This window comes from Phascolarctos cinereus, unplaced genomic scaffold (genome assembly GCF_003287225.1).
Source record: "Phascolarctos cinereus isolate Bilbo 61053 unplaced genomic scaffold, phaCin_HiC Scaffold_4;HRSCAF=312, whole genome shotgun sequence".
Lineage (NCBI taxonomy): Eukaryota > Metazoa > Chordata > Mammalia > Diprotodontia > Phascolarctidae > Phascolarctos > Phascolarctos cinereus.
In genome coordinates this window covers 135,913,678-135,939,723 of record NW_027555847.1, presented here as the reverse complement: position 1 = coordinate 135,939,723, position 26,046 = coordinate 135,913,678, and the positions used below count along the sequence as shown (strand labels likewise).

At 39.9% G+C, this 26,046-nt stretch overlaps 1 protein-coding gene across 2 annotated transcripts in view; it reads right to left on the bottom strand.

The window, feature by feature from the left end:
* The window catches only part of KCTD5 (potassium channel tetramerization domain containing 5), a 94,022-nt gene that overhangs the window by 8,497 nt on the left and 59,479 nt on the right, over window positions 1–26,046 (bottom strand). The window contains exons 4-6 of one of the 2 annotated variants that reach the window (XM_021006772.2): window positions 24,475–24,570; window positions 22,540–22,656; window positions 17,262–17,387 (exon numbers count right to left, since the gene is read on the bottom strand). In XM_021006772.2, the coding sequence (XP_020862431.1) occupies window positions 17,262–17,387; window positions 22,540–22,656; window positions 24,475–24,570 (339 nt within the window). The remainder of the gene's footprint in view (window positions 1–17,261; window positions 17,388–22,539; window positions 22,657–24,474; window positions 24,571–26,046) is intronic. The other variant, XM_021006773.2, reaches the window with a different exon arrangement.

Sequence of the window (26,046 nt, the reverse complement as noted above, 5' to 3'; positions counted from 1 at the left end):
GTTTTTGTTTCATGTTTCAAATTCATAATAGTGTATATGTTGCTATTACTATGTTTCTAAATTTTCTTACATTGTGAAATTTGGTAAGTCACTGTATCAGAAATGTTGTTAGAAAAGCAACTTCTCTTTTAATCTGAAATGTTGTTAAAATGTGAATTGAGCTGTTAAAATAACGTGGTAAAAATGTTTGAAAACTGTTAAATATTTAAAGGGGTATATTTGCTTTAAAGTGGATAATAATAACTTACTGGAGAAAAGTACCACAGACCCCTTAAATTATCCTCATCTGTGAAGTTCCTTAGAGAAATTCTACCTGGCCTGCTTCAAAAGACCTTATCAGCCCTGCTGACCACCTGCTGAAATTTGAGACACTAGGACCACTCCCAATCAGACTGGGAAAACTTAAGGATTTGCTTTTAGTGAAGAGTGAGTTTCCTCTAAGATCATTTGGCTACCATTAATGAAAGTTATGAAACTGTAATTGTTCATAATTAGTATGCAGTGAAGTTACATCTTTGAGCCAATTTAGTAACAACAGACCTTAGATTTGGAGATTTCATTTTGCCTCAGGGGTTAATTGGCAATATAGATAAATTTTCTGGGGATTGTGAGCCAATTATTCACTGGATATGTGAAACTCCCAAATGTGATTACTGTTAATTTATAAATGAAGGACATATGAAATGTCCTTATCTTTGCACTCGTTATTAACTATTACTAGAATATAAAAGCAAAAATAATATCCTGACCCTAAGCTGTGATTAGTGAAATCTTGCTGAGGTAAAATCTTACGGGACCATAATCTGATATTGTTCTAAGTTTTTATTTCAGGTAGGACTGTCTGAACTGCCATGAGGCCAACAGTCTACCATTCAAGGGAGATGCCATTTGCTGCCCAAAGGGAGTGCTGTCTGAAGACTGCTACACGTAAATGTCTGTCTCTGGGAAAAGTTGAGGGGACAGCCTTAGCACAGGCAAAGGTAGGAGCCTCCTGACTCAGTTTCCCCACTGATATTTCCTTTCTGAATAAGAAATTTTCCCACCTGGTTAATTCTGAGCCTGGCTTTTAAATAAACATGGAACTCTGCTGCATGACTGCCTGTTAACTATGACTCTTGCCTGGAATCAAACATAAGTGAGGGAGTTTTCCCCATTATGGCTTGTATCAGATCAATCTGCATCCTTGATGATACTGTCGTAACCATGTCCCTCCCTTCCTTTCATAGCAAATTTCTATAACCAGGGCAGGTGAACAGTGGAAGTTTGTCACTGAATAGATTAATACTAAAATATCTGAGTTACCATAATAGGACACAAGTATGAAAGATCTTACTGCTGTTAATCGCCATTTATTTATTTACCTATGTAACTAGGTAAATGAGTTCTTGGGTTTGCCATTCCTTTGCTCATAGTTATATATTTATGTGTAAGAGTAGGTCCTTAAAGTACCTTATTCCTTCAAGATGATATGAGGATAATACGTCTACCCTAAAAAAAGGAGATAGGACAAAGATAAAGTTTGGTTTTTTTAAATTTAATGGAGTAGTAAACTTTGGGAAAGCAATGAGATTATACTGTTTTCTCTAAGATCCAGGATATACACATACTCTCTGACTTCCAAATGTTTCTAATGGGATTGATAGGCCTTAGGTATGTTTTGGTAATAAATCTCAAAATTAGATTATGATTTTTACATATAAAATTACATTGATAATTGTAAAGAATTTTAAATCATCTTTTCCCCCTACTTTAAAGTATCTGTGTGATAATATTATGGGGAAGGATGGCTCATTTACAAGACAGGTCCTCTTTCTTCAGCCTGTGGATTACATTGTTTCAGGTCAATTTGTCATCGTTCAGTCATTTCAGTTGTGTCCAACTCTCTGTGACCCCATTTGGGTTTTCTTGGCAAAGATACTAGAGGGGTTTGGCATTTCCTTCTCCAGCTAATTTTACAGATGAGGAAACTGAGGCAAATGGGGTCAAGTAGCTAGTAAGTGTCTAAGGGCAGATTTGAATTCATGAAGATGAGTCTTCCTGACTCCAAGTTTGGCATTCCATCAAACGTGCCATCTAGCTGCCTGGTGAATTATGATTTCCTGATTTGTTGTTATTCTTATAGTTCTGTTGTTAATAGGATTCAATCCCTACAGTCGAATTAGTTTTTGCCACATGAACAATTACTGGAAAAGTAAATTTGGAAGGTTGTACTAAATTGTATTAAGTCTTTTTACTGGCACATTTTAGCAGAATTACCTAGGAATCTTTGCAAGTGACTTGGAACCACAGAAACAAATCTTCTAGAAGCCCTTTTGGAGCTTCCCTAAGGACAACATATATTCCAGAATGTCCAAGGAAGATGTTTCTAGGGACCAGATGACCACACAGGGCATCTGGGACTCAAGAAGAAATGTACTGATTAAAGAACATTGGAAGTGTTTACCAGTTACAAGGAGAGTTGATGATCATTATTGTATTACTTCGGCTTTTTGTTTCATGGTGTTCATGTTTACTGGGTTTTCTCAGTGACCTTGGTGATATGTAAACCTCCCCACTCTAATTAGTATATGGTGAGCCCTCCAAGTGGTTTAATCTATAACCTGATTTAGTGTACCTACAGAGCCTATTAAACATAGTTTATCTCTTTAAGGGATATATGGGATTATGACTGCTTATCTAAGTTTGTTCAACTTTTAAGGCATTTAAGGAAGAGAAGAAGCAGATTTTGATTTGTGATACTCATGGCCACAGTATACTCATTTCCTGTTATAATTTTCAGTCTCCTAGTATCTAGCCACTAGCTGTGTGCTGAAATCCATCTGAAGTGGCCTGATATAGTTCCTCAGGCTTTGTTCTATCTGTCCTTCAAACTGAGGAGGTAATTACACATATCTCCTTTTGAAATTCTTTTCTGGCACCCCCCACCCCATCCAAAAAAGAGTTTTTTCCTCCAGTACACACATCTCTATCAGCAAGAGATACTTCTGTTGCTTCTTACATACAGGAACTATAAACCAGCTGCAAGAACTCCATGATGTAGGAATGGCAGTACAAACTAGACATTTAGACTTTTCAATACATGACTTCTGCCCAAGAGGTAAGGTCTACATCAAGAGTTTCCAGTACACCAATAGAACCCAGCCCTCTTGGGAAGGCCTATCCCGGGTGCTACCTACCAGTCTAACAATAACCAAGATCGAGGGAAAGAACTCCTGGATACATAATTCTCATGTGAAACCTACCCCCACCCCATATCATTTCATAATGTTTTTGCTTTGTTTGCTTTGTGCTATTCTATTCTTTTCCTTCCCTATCTACTCTTCTCAGGAAGATTGGAGAAGACAGTGCTGTCAGCAATCTTCACTGTGGGGGGAAGAGGGTTGGGCTTTATATCACCTCAAAGCCACTGGGCTTCATGGGTGTTGGGTTTGCAATCATATACATCAGGGGAACCTTGACTCGTGGATGGTCCTTCCCATTATGGATACTGAGACCATACTGCAACTCACCAGGATTGCCAGAGACGGTCTGCAGGTCTCAGCAGGGGGTGGTGAATCCCCTTGACTTATGGGCCCCTTTTCTCCTTTTATGCTGGGTAGATACATTCAGAGAAAAATAACTCAACTGGACAGCTCCTCAAGCTACTACCTTTGCTGAATTAGGAAATAAATTCTTTGTACTGCTTAATAATTCCACCACAGCTTATAAGAGTTGGAATATTGCACTACCTGTATCGACCCCTTGCTTACATCCCCCCGATATGTGTTAAGCAGAAGGAAGGGATTAATGCCACTTTGGCTCTGGGTTATATTGTGAATCACCCTCAAAGAGTCCAGTTTCCTAGTGTCACTAAAGCAGACCCTTTCCTGTGTGCCACTGCACCAATGTAAGCACCACCTCTGATAACAAGAGCACGTAAATTATGTTTTTCTTGGCAACCTGACCTTTAGTGGCTTCACAGCTGGCAAAAGGTACTTGGGGTGCTGGCTCTCACCCGACTAAGATTCCACCAGGGTAGTAAGGCCCACTTAAATCACCTGTGAAACGGCTCTTCATTCCATCTGAAGCCCCCAGAGGACCAGTGACTCCTGGACAGTTTGTCTGTGGTGGTGACAAGGCTTATTCCTCCCTTCCCCTTAATTAGTCTGGACCCACCACAGTCAGTTTTTAATAACACTATAGGACTAGGGGGAAAGAGAAATCTGATTAAAACCTAGAGGCATGGGGGCTTAAATGTTGAGAGAGAGAGAGAGAGAGAGAGAGAGAGAGAGAGAGAGAGAGAGAGAGAGAGAGAGAGAGAGAGACCCTAGCTAAGGGGAATATGGCTACAATTCCAAAACTTTGTAAAACTACATGGAAAGGAAATGGAGTTCCTTTGGTTCCTAATTCCACATACTGGGTTCTTGCATTGGAGTAGGCTGTTGGAACCTTTTACTTGAAACTGAGAAACTCACCCAAGCCACAAGTGAGCAGTCCATCTCCTTCCTCCAAACTGAGGTAGATTCATTAGCATAAATGGTCTTACAAGATTGTATGGTCTTACTTAAGACTTTATTATAGCTTCACAAGGAGGGACCTGTGCTACAATCAATCAATCTTGTTTATCATACATTAATCAATCAGGAAAAACTGAAACTAGCCTTTATCAAATTCAACAAGTTACAACAGAAACACAACTAGCCACCCTAGACAGCCCCTGGTGGCATCCCTCTTCTTGATTCTCTCGGCTACCGGGAAATGGCCTGGTAGCCACCCTTGGTAAATGGGCCCTTATTGCCCTCTGCCTTATAATTCTTTTTAGACTTTGCATTACTTGCTGCATTAAAGCCCGCTCCAGTCTAGTCCTAGAGAGGCTCATGTTTGTACACTCGGCTGACTATAACCATGTTAAAGATCTTATAGAACTGACTTACACAAATTGAGAAAACCAAACTGACTTCATTTTATATCATTACCAACATTTTATATAGCTGCTAGAGTTAAGTCTTGTAATTTCAGGGAAGTCATTCATCACTATATTACTAACTGTTTTGTAGGATGCAGGAATTGCAACCAATCAGAGTCTCCAAACTCCAGAAAGTCCCTAAAATAGTAACTGTACTTTACTACTAAAAACCTTTGTAAATCTCTATTCAGGCTACTTGTGCCTACTGAGGGGACCCTGGACCCAATCTGTTCTGCAACTGCATGTCTTGCAAATATATCGCATAGCTTGGACTTTGTTGTTTCCTCAGTTATTATAAAACTGCTCACAACAGAACAAAAACAAAGTAACAATGGCAGCAGGTCAGGAAAAAAAATGGAGGCCTTGATCATCTTGAGAAGCATCTAGTCTTAAAATGGAAAGAGCATCAGACATGCTAGTCTGACCCAGCATGCACCAGGCAAGCCACTCCATTTCCCTGATCCTTAGTTTCTTTAGCTGTAACATGGAGAGAATAGTATCTTTACTACCTACCTTAGAGGGCTGTTGTGAAAGAAGTGTTTCATAAACTCTGAAGTACTACAAAAATATTCTGTTATCTTTGCACCTCAACACAATGATAGAGAATAAAATTTTAGACTTCCTGATATTTCTGAAGCCCCACCTGCCATTCCACTGACCCAGAAATATCCAGCTAAGTGGTACCATGTATAATGTGCAGGACTTAGAATTCAAATCCTTCCTCAGACACTTACTAGCTGTGTAACCCTGGGCAAGTCACTTCTCCTTTCTCTGCCTCGATTTCCTCATCAGCTAAAGAAGGAGACTAGATTCAATGGCTTCCAATGTCTCTTCCAGCTCTAACTCTATGATCCTATGATCCCTGCCACATATGTCAGGATTCTCCTTTCAGGCCATCTCAGGCTGCTTGGAAAGCCTCAAACTAATGGGCAAGATTTTGCTCTATTCCTCTTGTGTAAGGTACTACATAATGGTGCATTCTCCTCTTTATTACCTGGGAGCAGAAATTTAACAATGTACCCATATGTACCCAATGTACCTCCGTTACAGGGAGGGAGCAATGTAATCTTATGAACTATATACCCCACCCGAACACTGAGGTCTGTGTCTGCTCCCCCTATCCCCAATACAGAATGCCTCTGCTAATTGCCTGAGCAAGGTGAAGATCAAAGAGTCCTACAAAGTTATCCATGACAGGCAGTCTTCCAACCTATGCTCAGATACTTCTAGGGATGGGGAACTCACTATCTCCTGAGGGCATCCCCTGCATTTGAGGATAGCCCTAGTTATTTGGAAGTCCTTTCTTATACTGCATGGAAAGTATCTGTAATCTCTGCTCTGCAGACATGCATCCCTTGTCAAACAGAATAGGTCTACTTCCTTTTTCACATGACAGCCCTGATTTAATATTTGCTCTAATTTCATTCAAGAGACAGGTGAACTGAAGGACTGAGTGTGTGGGAGTGTGCCAGCTGGGCAGGGGAGGGTGGTGGCTGTACTATGACAGCCAGCCATCATGTGTTTCAGTTGTGGAGTCACTCCCACAACTGAAGCTAACCCAATCCACAGGAAACCTTAATGCCTTGAAACAGGGTGATGGAACCTTGCAGCTCTGCTAGGAGGCTTACTACCAGCTATGCTTTTTTTAAAGTCCCTGTGAGAAACACAGAATTATAAAATAAAGCAAGTCAGCAGTTTTTATAATTTGCTAGGAAAGTTAGTTCCCCTAAGTACATAGCTGTTTACAAAGGTAATTAGTAATGCTTATAGGGTACAGTCAGATACAGAATTTCCTCATGAACATAGAAAAAGTTTCAGATTATGCAGACCAAATAACGGAAAATAATCAGCAAACATTCTGCATTCCAAGATTCTTACATCAGAAAGACTTTTCCCTGGAACACTCAAGTTATAGGCTAACTTAGCAAATTTCTTCAAATTCCTTTCATGCACTCCTTTGTTTAAACTCTTCCCTGGTTCCCTACTGCCTAAAGCAGAAGTATCAAACATGAAAACACTCTCTAGTCCTGGCAAGCAAATGAAAATACAACAAAATATAGATAATGTTAATGTGCGGTTTTCTAAGTCTATATGCAGCCAGAAGGGATCAATCAGTATGTAGGGTTTAGCGGCCCATTTCTATTTGAGTTTGACACCAGTGGACTAAAAGATAAAGCCTAACAGTCAAAGCCCACTAATTAATAATGTGGAAACATTCTCTCACGCTATCTATCTGGTCACATATACTCACTTCCGGCAAGTTGGACTGTTCATCCTGTTTTGACTTTGTCTTTGTTTGGGGTAGGGCATGGATGCAACAAATGAAACTAAGAAGAATCCCCAATTCCACAAACAAATCCCATGTTTTCCGATCTCTATAACTTTCCTTACACTAGGCGCCATATCAGGATGCCTCCTCCAACAATCTCTGGCAAACTCTTATCCACCTTTCAAAAAAGACCCAACTCAAATGCCCCTTCCTTGGTGAAGCCTTCACTGATTCTCTCATCTGAACATGATCTTTTATTTCTCGGACATCATATCATATTTTGGGAGTACTTCTCTTAGGTACCTTCCACCTGACACTGTGTCAGAGTTAAACTATGGGGGACTATATTTTAGTTATTTTTGTCTTTTCCCCACAATGAGCAATTTTCTGCATATAACAGGTATTTAATAAGTGTGTGGTAAACTGAATTGAGAAGCCTTCTGAAGAGAGGCAAATCCCACTTGCCTTAAAGACTATTTGTTACAAATATAATTATCAATTTGGCCAAGATGATGGCCTAAATAGGGAAAGACTGCCCAGCCTACACAGAGAAAGCCAGTGAGACACTACAGAAAGTGGCATCTTCCACTCCAGAGTTACACAAAAAGTCTGCTTCAGAAGCCCACTAGCCAGCTCAATAAAACAAGTCAGAATTTTCCTAGCATAAGAGAAAGGCCAGTTATACACGTATTATACAGGGCTCTGTGTCCAGAGGTAGCCAGAGCAGCAGGCTCCCCTGAAAAAGTCCCGGGATGGTCAGAAATCACCAGGGTGATTTAAAACCAACAGTGACGACACTGGAATACTGGGAGAGAGGCAGACAAGAGCAGGCAAGCCAACATTAAGAAAGACCCAAATAGGCCAGAAACCCAGCAACTCCCAGGGGCTCTGAGGTCCCTAACTCTCTGCTCTAAGACTCCTTTGAGAATCCTGAAGAACCAGCATTCTGAATCTCAAATTCCCAGGGGGGTCCTAACTTCAAAAAGTAGAGATCAGTGGATCAAGTAACTGACCCAGAGTGAGACCAAGTAGGGCTGAGTACACCCCCAAAAAGTGTAGCGGGGGCAGATCCTCAGTCTGGCACAAAGTCCTAATTCAGGAAGTGAAGCTGAAGAGATAAATAAATTAAAAATGACACCAACCAATAATCTCTGTAGACACCAACCAATCTCTGTAGATCTAGAGATGCTTAAAAACCAGCCCCAGAAAAAGCAACTCCATAACAATTACAAGCAAAGGAAACATCAGGTTTTTCCACAAGGACTACATGAATACTTAGAAGATGCAAAGCAAAAGAGTTTTTAAAATGAAATAAAGGCTTTGGAGGAAAGAATCAGGAAAGGAAAAAAATGGCATGCCTTACCTAAGTAACAGACTCCCTGAATACTAGAATAGATCAAACAGAAATCAATGACGCCATGAAACAGCAAGAAATATTAAAACAAAATCAAAGGACTGAAAAATAAAAGAAAATACAAGATATCTGATATCTAGAGCTTCCATATTAAAGAAAATACACTGCAAACATCCAGAAAGAAGTTCAAGAGTTAAGGAACCATAGCTAAGACTACCTAAGACCTAAGAGCACATACTATAAAGGAGAGGGATTACTGTACAACAACCAAGAATAACTTACCCTGCATAAAGTATAATCCCCGTGGGGGGAAAAATAGATTTTTGGTGGAATAAAGGACTGACTTTCAAACATTTTGTGTAAAAAGACCAGAGCTCAACAGGAACTTCAAAAATACAAATCCAAGAGTCCAGAGAAACCTAGAAAGGCAAATTTACTTGAACAATCAGAAGGATCTGTATGATAATGCAGTGCTAACATTCGAATATAGGGAGAAGAAATATATGTCACTTTAAATCATAATACTGTAGGGGCAGCTAGGTGGCGCAGTGGATACAGCACCGGCCCTGGATTCAGGAGGACCTGAGTTCAAATCCGGCCTCATACACATAACACTTACTAGCTGTGTGACTCTGGGCAAGTCACTTAACCCCACTGCCTAGCAAAAAAAAAAATCATAATACTGTCAAAAGATATTAAGGGAGTTAAATTAAAAAAAAGAACATCTAGGGGTGGACTGGTACTGTTCTGAGATTTTAAGAGGAGAAAGAGAAAGGGGGTGGGTGGGTAAAAGGAACACAGTAGAACAGAAAGGAGAAAGAAGATAATGGAATTTGATAGTTTTTATAGTTGAAGTGTCAGAAAAACAAGTTACACAAATATGGAGGAAGGGGAGGGGGAATATGAGATGAGCCTCATTCACATCTGCAAGAGATAAAATAGTGTTGAACACAAAACAAACACGCAGAGTTTGGTGTAAAAATGCACCAAACTCAACAAGGAGGGACACAGCGATCAAAGAGGAAGAAACAGTCACAAACAAAACAAACTTCCTGATCCTGAAGAGGGTATTAAAAAAGGAGTTAAAAAGAAAAGCCGAGAACAGGAATCTAAGTGAGGCGTCCATCAGCTAGGGAACAGCTTAACAAAGTGAGGCATATAAATAAAACGGGACGTTGTTGTGAAAGAAATAACGAAAGAGATGACTTCAGAGAACTGTGATGCGCAGTGAAGTGAGCAGAACAACTTCTATAAAGACAGCACTGCCAAAACAAACCAACCCTGAAAGACTGGACAGCTCTGACTGATGCAGTGACTAACCAGTCTCCAGAGAACCTGCGATGAAGCACACTGGACACCTCCTGAAAGAGAGGGGAGGGACTCGAGGCACACAAAGAAATGCGGTTTTGGACATGGCCGCTGAGTGGATTCATTTCGCTTAACTATGCTTGTCTGCTGCAAGGAGGAATTTTTCCTCTTTTAATTAGGGGGTGGAGGTAAAGTCAAAGCAGGGATGGGGGTGGGGGCAGGGGAGGGATTTACCCACAGAGATGCAAAAAATAAGAGCATCACTGAAACATTTTTTAAAATGCACTGGATAACAAGGAAATTCAGAAAGGAAGCACAGATAAGCAAGCAGGACAGTTTTAAAAGTCATGTATTTTTGAAAAATAAAACATATGAAAAGGAGATTTACAGTTTCACATAAAATCTTCTGTGTTCTGTTGTGAGAAGGAAATACTTACTTTAAAGGGTGGGAGGGATTTAAGTTCAGAATTTTAGAGTTAACGATGATAGATACATAAAATAGACAGATATATAGATAGATAGACAGACAGACAACAGCCATATCTTCATCTTGTACCTCACTACACTCCTCTGGACTTCGTGCTCTCCCAAACCTCATTATCCTATGAGATCTTATCACCCCTGAAACTTAGACCTCCTCAGTACCCCCTGTCCCTGCAGCTCCTTCCTCCTTCTGTCTGGAGAGCTCCTCCCAAATTCTCCATCTAAGGAGAGTGCCCAGGTTAGCCATCTCTTCATTTCCCACCCTGCTGTACTCCTCAATTTTTCATCATTCCCACCCTCCTGAGATAGGTCCCCATCTTCCCACGAAGCTTCTTTTCCTGTGGATACTCCATCAGATTGTAAGCTCCTTGAAGGCAGGAACCGTCTTTACCTTTAGTATTCCCAGAGCCTAACACAGTCCCTGGCACGTAGTAGGCACTTAATAAATATTGGCTGACTGGGATCAAATGAAATAATCTTTGTAAAGCACTTAGCACAATGCCCAGCACAAAGTGTAAGCTATATAAATATTTATTCCACCTCTTTTCTAACTAACTGGTCACTTATGTCATACGTATTATAGTTTGGGTTGTTTTCTTTTTACACCTTCTCTAGTTAGAACAGTCCTCCAGACACCTTTCTCTACAATTCAATAGTATCTGATAGACGCTCACATACAGCAGCTGCACAGCATCAAAGCTGGAGGGCCACATGCGAGAACTTGTCAAATTAGGACTTAACATTTAAATTCACACGCAGTTATTTGCAAAGGAAACCTATCAGAGGTAAGCTGACCCTAACAGGAAGGAAACTCCTTGACTACGTAAATTTTGCCCACTACTATGAGAACCCTTACCTGGCATTAATAACATCTCCAAAGTTTAAGCACTCTATAGAGGAGATGACCCTTTTTCATTACCTCCAACTCTAATTCTTACAGCATTTATAAACCTACATGCCCTAGAACTCTGGTTACCAGAAAAGGCACCCATCTGATTTTCTTTATTATGGTTATCTTTCCATTTACTAACACGCTGGCTGCGTGTTTCTGGGTCACCAAAAACCCCACGGGAGGTTTATGACATTACTCTCAGCTTTTAGCTTCAAGCCAAAACTTCCAAAATATGCTATAACTTCTGAAGCAATTCATACTAACATTTTGGGAGCATCAAATTTTTGATCTGTGAAATGAGAGCACAGAACACTGGTTAATAAGTTTTGTTAACCTGAGCTTTCTGATAAATCTTGCCGTAATCAAACACTACAACCAAAGAGTGAATGTTTGGCTTCGTATGGTCAAACTGTCGTCTTTGGCAATTAAGCTGCTGAAAAACTGTGTTTCCTGAGCCTGAAACTATTTTTCACAACAAATCCTGTAGAAATAGATATTAACCAGAAACAATTGTGGAGTGATAGGGAACTCTACTTATCTGCTTACTCCCTTCCTCTCTGGACGTCTCTAACAGTCCAGAAGTTCTTCCTAAGTATATTGATCTGAATTCCGCCTATCTTCTACTCTTTACTCGTAGTTCTTCTTTTGGAGTTCAGAAAAATAAATCTAATCCATTTCTATGTTACAGGCCTTCAAATACGAAGTGTTCCAAAAGTCTTAGGGCAGTTTTAAGCTTATTTTAATAGCTCAAATAGTTTTAAGCTTTCAAGCTACACTAAGACTTTTGAGACACCCTGTATCTGAAAACATTAATGGTGTTAAATAAAGTCATAAAAAACAAACATAGATGTTGTTCCAATATACCTGGCCTCTCCCAAATTGCAGCCAAATCTTCTCTGCTCAAAGTTAAATATCTTCAGGAATTTCAATAATCTTTTCATATCCCCCTCATCATCCTGGCTACCCCCAACCCCTGACACATTCCAGTTTGCCAATGTTTTTCCTAAAATGTGGTACCCATAACTGAACACAACACTCCAGATGTAGTCTGTCCGTGACAGAGTGAAATGGGACAACTGTGCACTTCACTCTAGCCTGTGTTTCTCTTAATGTAGCCCAAGATCACACAGTTGACTTACCCTGAGCCTACAGTCCGCTAACACTTCCAATTCTTCACATGAACACCCAGACACATCTGCTCAAACTGTATTGAACAGCTGGTTTTTGAGCCTATGTGTAGAACTTTAAATCGATCCTTGTTCCAACCTGCTGAGATCTTGTTGGATCCTGCTAGTCAATGTATTAGCTAATCCTCCCATCTTCGGGTCACCCACACATTATATCAGTCTGCCACCTAAGCCTTCACCCATGTGATTAATAAAAATGTTCAACAAAACAGAGCGAAGGAGAGAGCCCTGTAACATGGCATTAGAAATCTCACCTCCAGCTACCATAACAACCAATGCTATTTAGTGCTACAACAGACTATGTACTTCCAACAAGTCTTTACAGTAGGAAAGACACACTTAGGCTAGCTAAGTATACGGGATCTACTGTCAGTCAGTTCTATCGCTCTAAAGAGCACCAGTTACATGGGCAAACTACAACTGAACAAACACAGCAGCACTAACTAAAGAGGAAGTTTGGGTTAAGGGTGAGGTATTTCTGGGTCATCAAGAGGTGAAGCATTTGGGGGAATTTCTAGGGCAGCTGCAGCTCACCATTACATTTAAACTTAATCTGAGTCATTCGTATCGTAATCCGTCTCCTCATCTTCACTCTGGTTCAGCACGCAGCATGCAGCAAGTACAGAGAAGGGATTAGTGCAGGGAGAGAGGGGAGAAAAGACAGCAAAGTTTAGTCAACAGCCATGGCATAGGAATACAATTAGTCAACATATAAGAGTGTCTTCTGTTATTCAAAAGCTGGTGTGGAGAAGTAGTACCCAAGGGATCTTTCACAGTTTCTAACAGAAAGGGCTGGCTGAAAAATGAAGGAAAGTGAAAACAACTTTTTAATAGGAAAAATACTTCTGTTTTCCATCATGCACAGAACAACTAAACTACCTCTGGAAGCCTTAGTGATCACCAGTTTTTGCAATCACCATACTCGTGTGAGTCACTTGCTCACAAAGCCCCATACTTCTTCAAACTGAAAAAATAAAGATTATACATGCACAGGCTGGAGAAGGGTTTTGTGGTTACAGCGTCTACTCCTATATCCCACCTTTTTATAAAATAAAATCACATTTCAAACACATTGGCACATCTTAGTCAAAGAGGCCAAAATAACTGCTTCTCTTTCTGCTAAGGTAAGTCAGGCAAGGTTACAGCTACTGTCCCTGTCCTGATTTCTTTTATAAATCTTACAAACATTTATTTTCTCAGCATTAGTCTTCTCCCATAAGGAACTTAACTTATCACTTTCCCCCAAAACTCAGAGACAAAGAAAATATTTTGTCAAATTAAATTTGATTTATCAAATGCAACTGTGAAGTACTAATATGAGGAAAGTAGAATTAAAACAGGAGTGAACAACAATTTTTTTATATTAACAAAGAAGCAAGAAAACATGTAAATGTATTTCAAAACACTATGTAAATTTTTAAGGTGTAGTATTTTCTCAGCTCCCCATTTGTCCAAAAGAATGTCAAAAAAATCCACTTTCCTTTCTGAGCTAGCTCTGATCATGAACTAGCAATTTTTCATAAGTCCTAGAACATGCCTGTTGTGGCTGATGCCCTAGTTTAGCAGAGGTGCTAGGATACTGTTCACAAAGCTTAGATATTTTTGGATAGAGAGTTACTTTTTTTTTTTAATGGCATAAAAGTGAACTTGGGTCACACCTTGGGCCTCCTAACAACTGCTCCCATACATTTCACAGCTAGAAGCCACCTGAACCATGTATATGTGTGTGTGTGTGTGGTGTGTGTGTGTGTGTGTGTGTGTGTGTGTGTGTGTGTGTGTAGGGGGGCGGAAAGGGAACATGTTTTAAAGATTGCAAGTAAAACACATCTTTGTTTCACTAGCACAATATATACACAACATCCTTATAATGGTGCAACATGAGAAAATGCATCTTTCTAACTCCGAACTTTGAAAATTTTTGGAAGCATGCCATCCTAAATCCAATCTGAGAAGGAAACAAAAACCCTAATACAGGGAGAGTAGAGTGCTTTACCTGGTCATCAGTTTGTTCTTCCTTAAAGGCCTCCCAAAGGAAGGTGGCCTCAATACCAGAGCAAATTAACATCAGTTCTTAAAAGCAACTGAAGGCCTGTCCAAATAGGCTATTTTGTCTCCCCCTCACTACCCAGTAACTCCAGGAAAATAGTACTGCCTAATTCAGTAATGGAACAGCCTCATTATACATCATTTACTGTAGCTGACCTTGCCTAAAGCTCTAACCTGATCCATATAGTTGTTGTGAAGACCAAGCAAACGACTGGGGCTCATTTGGACCAATTAGGTCTCATGCAAACTTGAGGTCAGTTCACAAAGATGTTTCTTTTTTTTTTTTTTTTTTTTTAAGGCAATTGGGGTTAAGTGACTTGCCCAGGGTCACACAGCTAGTAAGTTTCAAGTGTTTGGTCTGAGGCTGGATTTGAACTCAGGTCCTCCTGACTTCAGTGCCAGTGTTCTATACACTGTGCCACCTAGCTGCCCCTACAAAGATGTTTCTAAACAGACTTCTAACAACATACAAAAAGCCACAAAATTTAAGATTCTGAGATTGACATGCCAGCTTTTTAATCATATAATACAGTATTGGTCCAAATATAGGCTGCATTTCCCCCCTTAATTAGCATGCATAAAAACTGTGACCTATAATTTGCATATCTACATACAATTTTAGCTTTCAAAATCTTTTTCTTTTGGGGTTATGGAATAAATACGACAATTGGTCTATATATCTTCTTGCATTTCCTATACTAAATAGAAAGATTCAGAATTCAAATCTGTGAAAGTGGCTCATTCCACTTTCGTGTTCCTTGGAATCTCTTCCCCTTCCTAACCTAGTAAAATCTCAACCATACTTTGAGATCTAAGGTACATTATTATACCTGCAAGAAACTTTCTGTCTACTTCAATCCAAAGTTTTATCTCCATTCTCTGAATTACTTCTGTACTTATTAACTATGACAAATATTTTGGCATGTCAATCATATAATGCCTGTTTGATATGTGTAAGACATCTCTTCAGCAAAATATCCACTACAACTAATTCGAAGGATACAACTGTAACATGAACACTTGTTGATTCACCTCAGACCCACATGTGCTCTCTGTGCACGTGGCCAAATGGAAAAATAAAACATCTCAAGTCCATAAATTGTTCTTTGCAAGAAGTATCATGATGTAGGCTCATTCTAGACTCCACTAACAACCAGACTGCACGATAACCCTCAAAATTTTGGTTGCCAATTCCAACTCCCTGCCCACTGGGGATGAGTAACACATTTAAGAAATAGGTGGTCATTCAGTCTCTAACTTGAATACCTCTAGTTATAGGGGACTCACTGGAGCTACCCATGAAGCAGAGCATACCATCTTTAGACAGCAGTAATTACAGAAATTGGAATTTACAGAGGATTACAGGAAAGGGCAGAAACTTAAAATAACTACCTATTTACAGCAGCTGGTACTCAAATACAAGACTATAAGCATATGCTAATGATGTACGTAAGGTTCTATGGGCAACGAACAAAATACCAAGTTTTTGTACAAGTTAAGTCTGGCTTGAATAGTTTGCCAACCATTTTGGTGGTTTTCAGGTACAAAAAAGGTATCCTTCAGCCCCTAAGGTAAAACACTTATACACTTCTGATATTATTTACAGAAATACATCCTATATTTCCCTACTGTCAGACATTCTCACTGTTTGAGATCTGCCTACAGAAAGCAAGGGCTCCCTTACCAAACGAGAAAGAATTGCAGAGCTTTTGCAGAACCCATGCTTACCTAGGTAAACAAATTTGGAAGATTCCATTTCTAGAGGTAACTGAAACAGGCTTTTAGGTTATATGCAAAAAGATGCTGGATAAACGGGTTGGTCTTAGAAGCTAGAAGTTGGCCACGTGATATGGTAGAACAAGCACTTGACCTGTAGACAGGAATCTTGGGTTCAAGCCCCAGCCTTACTATTAACCACCGGTATAACCTAGGCTGAGCCATTCCTTTCCCCAAGCCTCAGTTCCCTCATCAATAACACAGATAGACTACTACTAGTACTACTTCACAGATTTGTTGTGAGGATCAAAGAGGTAATGAACGTAAAACAGTATGTACATACAAGCTGTCACTACTAGCATGATCAGATAAGAACACTTCCCCATAGCGTCTGATAATAAATAGAATTGTTTTAGGAAAACTGCCATCTTGTAGATAATGTGATGACTATAGGGCAATGGAAAAAAGGAACATTAACATAAGTGGGCAGATCAGAAAGGTCAGCAACTAAATGCTAACAGTAAGATGAAATAAAGCTAATAATACTTGGGGGGGGACTGTATTTTTTAAAATAAGTACTTTATGAAAAGCATCCTTGTGTAATGGACAGAGAACTGACCCTCAAAGTCAGGAAGACTTGGGGGTTCATGTCCCACAAATAGCACATCCTGACTGTGTGAGCCTGGGCAAATCACTGGAGCACCTCTCACTGTTCTAGGCAACTCTGCTAAAGGAAGAGCTGCAGAGAAGGGAGTTCCCCCTTCCAGTACAATCACATGTCTCCAAACCAAGTATTCTTACAGGCCATCACGACAGTTAGAAATTACGACACTTTTTTTTTTTGGTAGTCTATAATTCCTGAAGGTAAGACGTTCAGAGATCTAGGATTACACAGCGAATGCATAGTGACTATACCTTCTCTCCATAAGATACATAAGTCCCCCCATGAGGCCTTCATGAATTGCTGTGACCCCCAAAAACTCATTCTTAGTGGCCCACCTTCTGGTAATGACCTCCTGGCACTCAATGTCCCTTTCTCTCCCTCTTCCCCAATAACCTACCTTTGCCTTTTCGCTGGGTTCACTGGTTGTGCCATAAGAGGTATTATGCAACTCCTTGGAGACAACACAAAGAAATTCAGCTTGGTCTTCATTTCCATAGTTATAAGATGAACCAATACTGACCAGCTAGAAGAAGATAAACAGTGAGTCATCTATCAGTAGAAAAAGAAATTCTTCCTTTTCTCTTCACCTCATCATTGACCAATTCAATGACCTCTGCCCCCAGGAAAGAACCCAAAGCTGACCCATAACCCCTGGAGACCTCTGCTATTGGAATATTATCTATTCCAGGGTAAGGTCTACTTCTCAGGTGTATTAGGTAGCCCTTTCAGTTAGTCAACACCCCCAGGAGATCAGATTACAGTTTATCTAAAATATACCTCAAGTAAATAGAGAAATCAAGGAGAAAGAATGCTTTGGAGAAGATGTTTTTAATGAATACATGGAAAACAACTTCTTTAAGTATACACACACAAATTCCCCCTTCTCAGGGCCATATCATTTATTTTTAACGTGTCAGGGCATGCTCTTTCCCCCACTGGAACATTCAGCTTTATAATTAGCTCAATTTTTCTAATTGGACCAGGAGGAGACCATTCAACACCACAAGGGAGATTGGGGAGGAAGGACAAAGAGGACGAGGGATAAAAGCAATAAGAGGATGTTTTAAGTGATCCGGCCATTCAGCAATCAGGTCTAGGGTAGCAACTGAACCACACGTCTAAGCAAGACAATGCCATCCAAGCAGTACACCCCGGAGGCTGCTCCAAAACATGAATGGTACACAAACAAGTTAGTAACAGAACTGTTCTATTTGTTCTTCTTTACAAGTCATTACTGTAGAACTCTGTGAGTTTTCTAGCCCCAAGGTCAGAAAATGCAGAGGGAATCACAGAGTGGTTTCCCCAAGGATTTGAAGAGTAAGTTGTATCAGCGATGCCATACCACCAGTGTGTGCCTTCACTTAAGAGTTGATGGGGTACAGTGGGAAAAGTAAAGAACCAGCGGTCAGGAACACCAGATTCAAGTCTTGGCTCGCTCATGGTAACTTAATATGTGGCCATGGGCACACTGGGCCCTCAACTCTGGGCCTCAATCTCCTCCGCTACAAAATAAGGAAATTGGACTACACAATTTCCTTTTAGCTCTAACATCTTATGATTCTATGAAGCTGCAATGAATCTTTGGCTCAGGTAGTATCAGGAACATTAGCGTAGGAAAAAATCTTCACGCTGAAAACCTTTCCATATTTTCTTCTAAGGTGTGGGCATCAGGAAACAATTCTGAGCCACATAAAAAGATCGAGCTGTTTGCACTAGCAGTCTACATCCATCCATCAGACAACTTGTGAGCTCCTTGAGGGCAGGGACTGCACTGCTTTTATTTTTATAACCCCAGCTCCCAGCACTCAGTAGGTATATGAGGAATATTTGTTCAATTAAGCTGAACTTTTTATTATGGAGCAGAAAAACCCTCAGATGGGAAGAAACATCCAAAGGAGGGGGAGGTCAGACCTGAAGCATGAGTTTGTGGGCTTCCCCAATAAACCTTGGGAGCACTGATCTTAAGTCAGTCAGTACAGCACAGAAGCTGTCTCTGTTATGGGGACCCAAAGAGAAAAGAAGGTATTTTCAGTCAAATTTCCTTCTAGAGGTCAAAAGATAAGCATAGATTTTGCCCTAAAACTAAGGGTGTGTCCTTAAACTAGCTTCAGAAAAAACTTGGACTATGTCCATTTCATAGACAAAAATAAGCCTCCTCAAAGGATAAGAAGAACTGCATATTAAACATTAAACTTGCAGCAAGAATCAGTGGCATATTTGCTTAGCTCCAGAGTGGGCTCCTCCAGGGTAATAAATTATACTTGCATTAGGCACATGCTAAGTGGCCTAGAAGAAGGGCAGCCAGTACAACTCTGGCCAATTCCAAAAGTGGTCACAATACAGGAGTACTTCAGTGTATCAGAGACTAAAACCAATACTTCAGTGGCAGTAAATCCATATCCTCATAAAGGGACAGGGATAAAAGCAGATGATACACAAGCTGGGTGGAAGAACGTGAAACTGCCGAACTCTCTACTACACTGGGAATGTGTGAAAAGAAAGTGAGACAAAAAGTAGGAAGAACAGGCAGGGAGTGAAACATTTTAGTGAGCTCTCCTTTCATTTGAGGGAACTGAAGTTAAAATCTTGGCAAAGTTAATAATAACTATTTTGGTGTCAGTCTTCCTTTGTACTCCTCAGAAAACCACGCAACAATCTGCTGTCTCTCCTCCAAAAGAAGGAAAGAACAGCAGGGGTAGCTGCTGCCCGACTGGCAGCAGAGAAGGATGAAAAGAACGGGGCCTGGGTGCAGAAGGGCCTTAAGATATAGAGAAACCACTTTACATCCCTGCTTTAAAACAGAGGCTACATTAGCACCACACTCTCAGAGTCAGAAGGGACCTTGGTGAAGCACGGATCTATCCCTGACAAGTAGGCATCCAGCTTTTGCTTGAATTCCTTCAGGAGTAAAGAACTCACTACCTCCCATCCTCCCCCAATCCCGCCCCTCCCCCCCACTTGAGGCAGCTCATTCACTGCTCAACAGCAAAGATGGTTATAAAGCTCCCCCTTATACCAAGTTAAAACCTCTCTCCCCTCCACTGCCATCCATTAGTGAGGATTATGGCTTCTGGGAAAAACCAGATTAAATCTACTCCCAAATAAAGCCCTACATTGGAGAATACAGATGTTCTCAAATAAAGAAACGGAGGAAAAATTTACCTATTAACCAATTTTATTATGTTCAGGAAGTCTGAAATCAAGGTCTAGGCTGCTTCTGTGCATGTGAACAAATCACATGCATTCTATAGCCCTCAATTTCCCCCTCTATAGAAAGAAAAGGTTTGAACTAGTTAATCACAACAACCAGCTCTACTACACTATATGATTCCTTATTCTAGATCATGGAGGTGTCAGCTTACAAGAGATGGGGTTACGCCCCCTACCCCAGGACAGGTACAGGCGCAGGACCCTCAACATCAAAACAGTCTTTCCTCCTCAGTGTCTATTAGTGCTTGGCCAAGGCCCAGATATTGATCTATAAGGCCCAGAAAGATGGCCCCACTCTGCCTTAAATGACAGCTCCTTAGATGGTACTTCAATCTGAGAGTCTTAGCTCTTCATTTCCAGGAATTATAACATTTCCAACTAAACTAATTATAACTTTTCTAAATAAACTAATATATTATTGTTGTCCCCAGGCTATGCTGGAAGGAACTGAAGAATGAGCTAGGAAAAGCCTATATAAAGACTCTGACTTGGAATTCAGAAGATAAAAACAACCTATTTCCCCCAAAGAAGTTCTATGGACAGATACCCACTGCCTTTGCCAAGATGTAGTGACGAAAGATGCTTCAAGTAATGAGGATAATTCTTCCTTCAGCTCTTGCCAAAAATCACACAGCCAAACTGACGAGGCAGCACTGTGAGAAGTGCAACATCAACATCAAAAGACTCAGATTTGTCTGACCTAATTCAGAGAAGACGATCTGACATTCACATAATTCTGTCTTCAGAAAGAACTTCTTTGGGTAAGAAATGTGCTAATGTTTTGATATAAGATGACTAACACCATGGTTGATGACTATTGAGACAGCTATTTTTGTTGAATTCTCTGGCTTTCTCTGAATAGCCCAGAATCTTGAAGAACATAATAAATGCAAAATTATGGAAATTGCAGATACAAAACTCCAGCTAGAGTGTTCAACATGGTTCAATAGGAACCATGTTAAACCAGTTTAAGTGCAAGAAGAGAATTAACTTCATTATGGTAAGTGGGCAATAGACAAAGATGCAATTTATATGCTGAGGGTAACTAATAAATAATACCAGTTTGGGGTAGGGCCAGTAAGAAAAGAGAACAAAACCCTTCAACCCTTCAACAGGTTCATTGCATTTTAGCTTCAATATGGTTGAAGAGGTTAGGTGCCCAGAAATATAGGGCAGCACAGCAGAAAGAGCAATGGCTTTGGAGTCATTCAACCTGGGTTTCAGTCCTAGCTAAGCAAAAAATTTAAGATAATGACTATGTGAATTGCCACAGGCTTCTTCACAAATAATAAAAATCTGGGAAAAAATCTGGAGCTTTGTCAAACCAGAAACAAAGGAAATTAAAGTTTCCTTCAGGCCTTCAACCTTTTAATCCAGTTTGACTAAACTGATGTTTTTAGATTATTGATGGATTTCAATTATGCATCCTATTCCTGGATTACTACACTTGGTTACTATAGATAAGAATGAGTCTTGAACTACAAATAGCTCAAAACAAATAAAAATCTGCTGGAGAATAGAGAACTGACTAGAAGATGCTGTGACAAATGCCTAGACTGGACTTAGAGAACCAGAGTTAGCAATAAGCTAACTTTGAGAGGCATAAAATGGAGTTTTCATGGGAATGAACTTGAAGAAGAATCAACTGCTCTCTCACCGAACTAACCCTTTCAGCCTCATCACCTTATTTCAAGCACCACTATTTACACGACGATCATCCAGGCCAACCAGTACCTGAGCAGGAAGGCCCTTTACAACATCCAGCACAAGAGGTCAACCAAGTAGCCTCCAAATGAGCCCCTCTTCAGGAACCACTGAGGTTCTTCAAATGGGGAGGCTGGTGTGGTATAGCTGAAAGAGTGATGGATGTGTGTGTCAAGACAGAACCAGGTTCAAGTCTCTGTCCATGACATGGCCTAGATACACATCCATGGGCAAGTCATGTGACTTCTCATAAGCTGGAAAAACCATTTGTAATACCTCACAGCCTTGTTGTAAGGATCAAACAGGATTTTTAAAAAATACTTAGCAAACCTTACAACACTACATAAATTTGGTTGTTGTTGTTACAGTTACTGCTGTTATCTCCACTTCAGGTAGGGGCTAGAAGTCCCTTTTAGCTCTGAGAGTCTCTGATTCTATGAGCATATACTCACCGTGCAGCAAAAGCCACACAAAATCACAGTCTGAGAGAAGACACACAATAAGGTTAAGTAACATGCAGAACTTAGATTCCTAAGATTTTCATTCTCGAAAAGGCCTTTTCTTTTCCTTTATAAGATGAACATTTATAAGGTACAATTAAATCCCACAGACTAAAAGAAAGTGATAAGAAGCCAATGCACCTAAGGAAGCTGTGTAACCTGGAAGCAGCAAAAAAAAGGAAAAAAATTTAAATGCAAGGCATTCATTCATGCAGGTTGTGGCAAGATGGGCTTGGTAGGGGGTGGAATGGTGGGACACACCTCACTGCAGCATTTCTGGAAACGTGTCTCCTCCCCTGTCACTTCCCGAGACACTATCAGCAGAAACTCTGACTGGTGGTGCCGGCCATAGCCAAAGGCAGGACCTATACTGACAAGCTGCAACAACCAATCAGAGCAAAACACAAACAGAAATCTTGGTGACGCTATAGCATTCAATGCCCCCTGTGTCACAAAAGGTATTGTCAACCTCTGTGACCCACATCCTTCTCAATGGTCATGAACATGCAAAATTTCCCAGAACAAGGATTCCAATGGTATTTCAGTGTGTGCAAACCCCTTGTATACCATTACAATGGGAAGACAGTCAGAAAATAAATTCTAATTGCCTTTGTCCCCCTTCCCCAAGTTTGATTTTAATGGCAAATCAGAGCACTCTACAAATACGTTCAATTACTTCAAATGACTTGGGGGTAAATTATCCCTTAACTAGGAAAGATGCTGTGGGAAACCAGTAACATTCTTCTTCCTGGGCAACGTAAGCAGGAAAACATAGCCTGCAGGAGTTGTAATAACACAGGACCAGACTACTTTAAGATGCAAAAGAGTACCTAAAAGAAATTATCAATAGGATGGTCTTCCTGAAGCCCCAAAATACACCCCCCACACACTAGTCTGTAATCTTTCTGAGGCAGGTAGTTCCATCCTCACTACCATGGATGCCTAGTTCAGTGTCTTATTATAACAGGCATTCCATAAATAGCTACGGAATTGAACTGAAAGATGGGTCACTGAGAGCTTTAAGTCAAGACCATGATTTTTTTCCTAGGTAACCAATAGCTCTTTGGTGGGGTGGAGGGGAATCACTTAAAATTGAGCATCTTGGTTTCTCTGCATAAAAAATTGAAATAGAAATTATAGAATCATAAAAAAAAATTGTACTCTCAAAAGCAACAAGCAAGCATATGGATAAAGAAAAATTACTGAAGACTATGCAAATGATAAAGGAAATAATGACAAATCATCACAGTGTGATGCATGGAAACAATCTAGGATGAGAAGGAAAGGCAAGGAAAGAATATGGAGCCAGTATATAAAAAGTGAAAATCCATAGAAACAATTTTTAGCAGAACAAATAAAAGGGGACAAGAGTAGCACATGGTGACTTATTTGGCAAACTAATTTTACTAATAAAGAAGACAGCAAAATATTCAGTGACAAGCAACAAGAAAGTAAACACAAAGAAGGAAGGGCATTTGACTTATACCAAGGACATAAAAGAATGGAAGAGAACCAAAGCAAAAAGTATTCCCCCCAACTCCCATAGCTGAAGTCATCAAAATTCAGCACTGTTCCCTTTAGGGGAAGGGCAGAATGAAGGGGAAGAGAAAAGAGAGGGCAGGGCAGAGAAAAGAGGAAAGGGAGAAGGAGGGGGAGAGGAGAGACCAACTAGGGAAGAAGTCATCATAGTTTATTTCATTTCCATTAAGGAGGCATTACTAAGAATGGAACAGATTGAGGAGAAGCAGAAAGGGAGAACACAAATGCTTTGAAATCGGCACATTAAGAAAGGAGCTTACAAAGATACTGCAGAGCAACAAAAAAGGATGAGATTTCCCTAAATTGAAAGGCAGCAGTTTTTTCCCATTTCTGATATCATGGCTAATTCAACTGGGAAAGACAGTAAAGGTGTTTGTTTTGTTTTCTTTTAATTCTCTATTTGCTGGCTTAAAGCACCTGAACCTTAAGATACACCTTACTTCCAGGAATCATTAAAGTAGTAATGAGGATATCTGAGGTGGAATACTCCATAACCAGTCCCTTGAGCCACCAGCCATTAAAACACAATACCTTTGTAATTAGAGTTCAGAAAAGTTTATAATTTAAAACAGTATTATAGATAATTCAAACCATTCCAATTCTGTTACATTAAGAAAAAGAAAAATAACCTCCAATCTCCTCAACATTCCTCTTTACCTGCTCAAACTTCCAGCCATCAGACATGGTTGAAACCATTTGGGTGAGTTCTTCCTCTTGACATTGAAGCACTCTGTAGACATGCTTGACTGGCACCTATCAAAGAAAAATGCCATGTATTCAAAAAACTTGTATATCTACAATCATCAGGAGTTACCATTTCTTCCACCTGGTATCTACAAACAACAACAGTTAGGCAACGAACTTTTAAATTCAGGTGTTACCTTGGTATCTTTGGGGCCTGGTGAAATACAAAGCTGAAGTTAGAATAAAAGGAATGTATTCACAAGTACCACAAGATCAGAAGTAATATTAGTGATAGTGGCTTTTCTTTCTACTCTTCTTATTTCTCCTTTGAAAATATTTCTACCCAGTCATTTCAAAATGAAAAAAAAAAAAACACAATGTTCCCAAATTCATAGGGCTCCTACAGCTGGAAATGATCGTACAAGCACTCAAGTTTATTTTAGTTCCAGAGAGAAAATTATCAGGTAAATAATCCTTTGAAATTGCCAGTAAATAATTCAATTATTAAGACCCTAGAAATCTTCTAAATATGTAGTCTCCTCCATCAGAATGTGAGTTTTTTGACAGCAGCGACTATCTTGCTTTTTTGATTTCTATCCCCAGTGCTTGGCAAAGTAATTTGTACATAGCAGGTGCTTAATAAATGCTTCATTCATTCATGTAATGTTAGCAATCAATATACTTTATTCCTACCATTTTAAAAAATGTCAAGTCTCAGGGAATTACGGATACACTGAACCGTTCCTATATTCTAACATAGCTTTCTATTTTTTAAAGACACAAAAAGTTAGTATGGAAAAACTTTTTTTTTTGTGAATTAGTTCTCTAGTAATTAGCTATGAACTCCAGGTATAAGCATAATTCAAACTATAATGACTACTAGATACTATAGAAATGCATTCCTCTTTATGTGACCAGGCCAGGCCAGGCCAGGAGTATTTGGTTCTTATTAGTGGGAAATGCCATAACCTAGAAATCTAACCTGTCCCCATACTGTGGATTCCTATTGAAAATCAGAATAGAAGAATGGAATGACCAATGGGTAAGCAAAATTACGCCCATCCTGGATGTCCCATGAGAAGGGCTCACTGAGCTTCTCTGGTTGCTACATTAAGGACCTCTAAGGGCTAGCAACTAGAAATCACCTGCTTCAAGGTATCACAGCTTCTAAAATAAGGACTTCAACCTGAGAGCTGCCTAACAGGAAAGGATTCATGATGGCTAAGTACTTTGTTGCTATACACCTTATTCTATCTCCTCATTTTCACTGATTCTTATATTGAGGTCCTGTCTAATTACAATACAAATGGGGTCTCTTAATGTGTAAGGAAATGAATGGGGAACAAAGGGGGGGGAACCTAGATGAGCTTAGCCCAATTAACTAGAAATAATGAAGATGGCCTCCTTTTGAAAGTAAATTTATCTCCTAAAGAATGGTGGAACAGGAAAAAGAGAAAAAATAAAAACTTGTGGAAGCAGACATATGTACAAAATTACTCGTTACCTCATACATATTCATATCAATGTACATTTTAAAAAATAAGC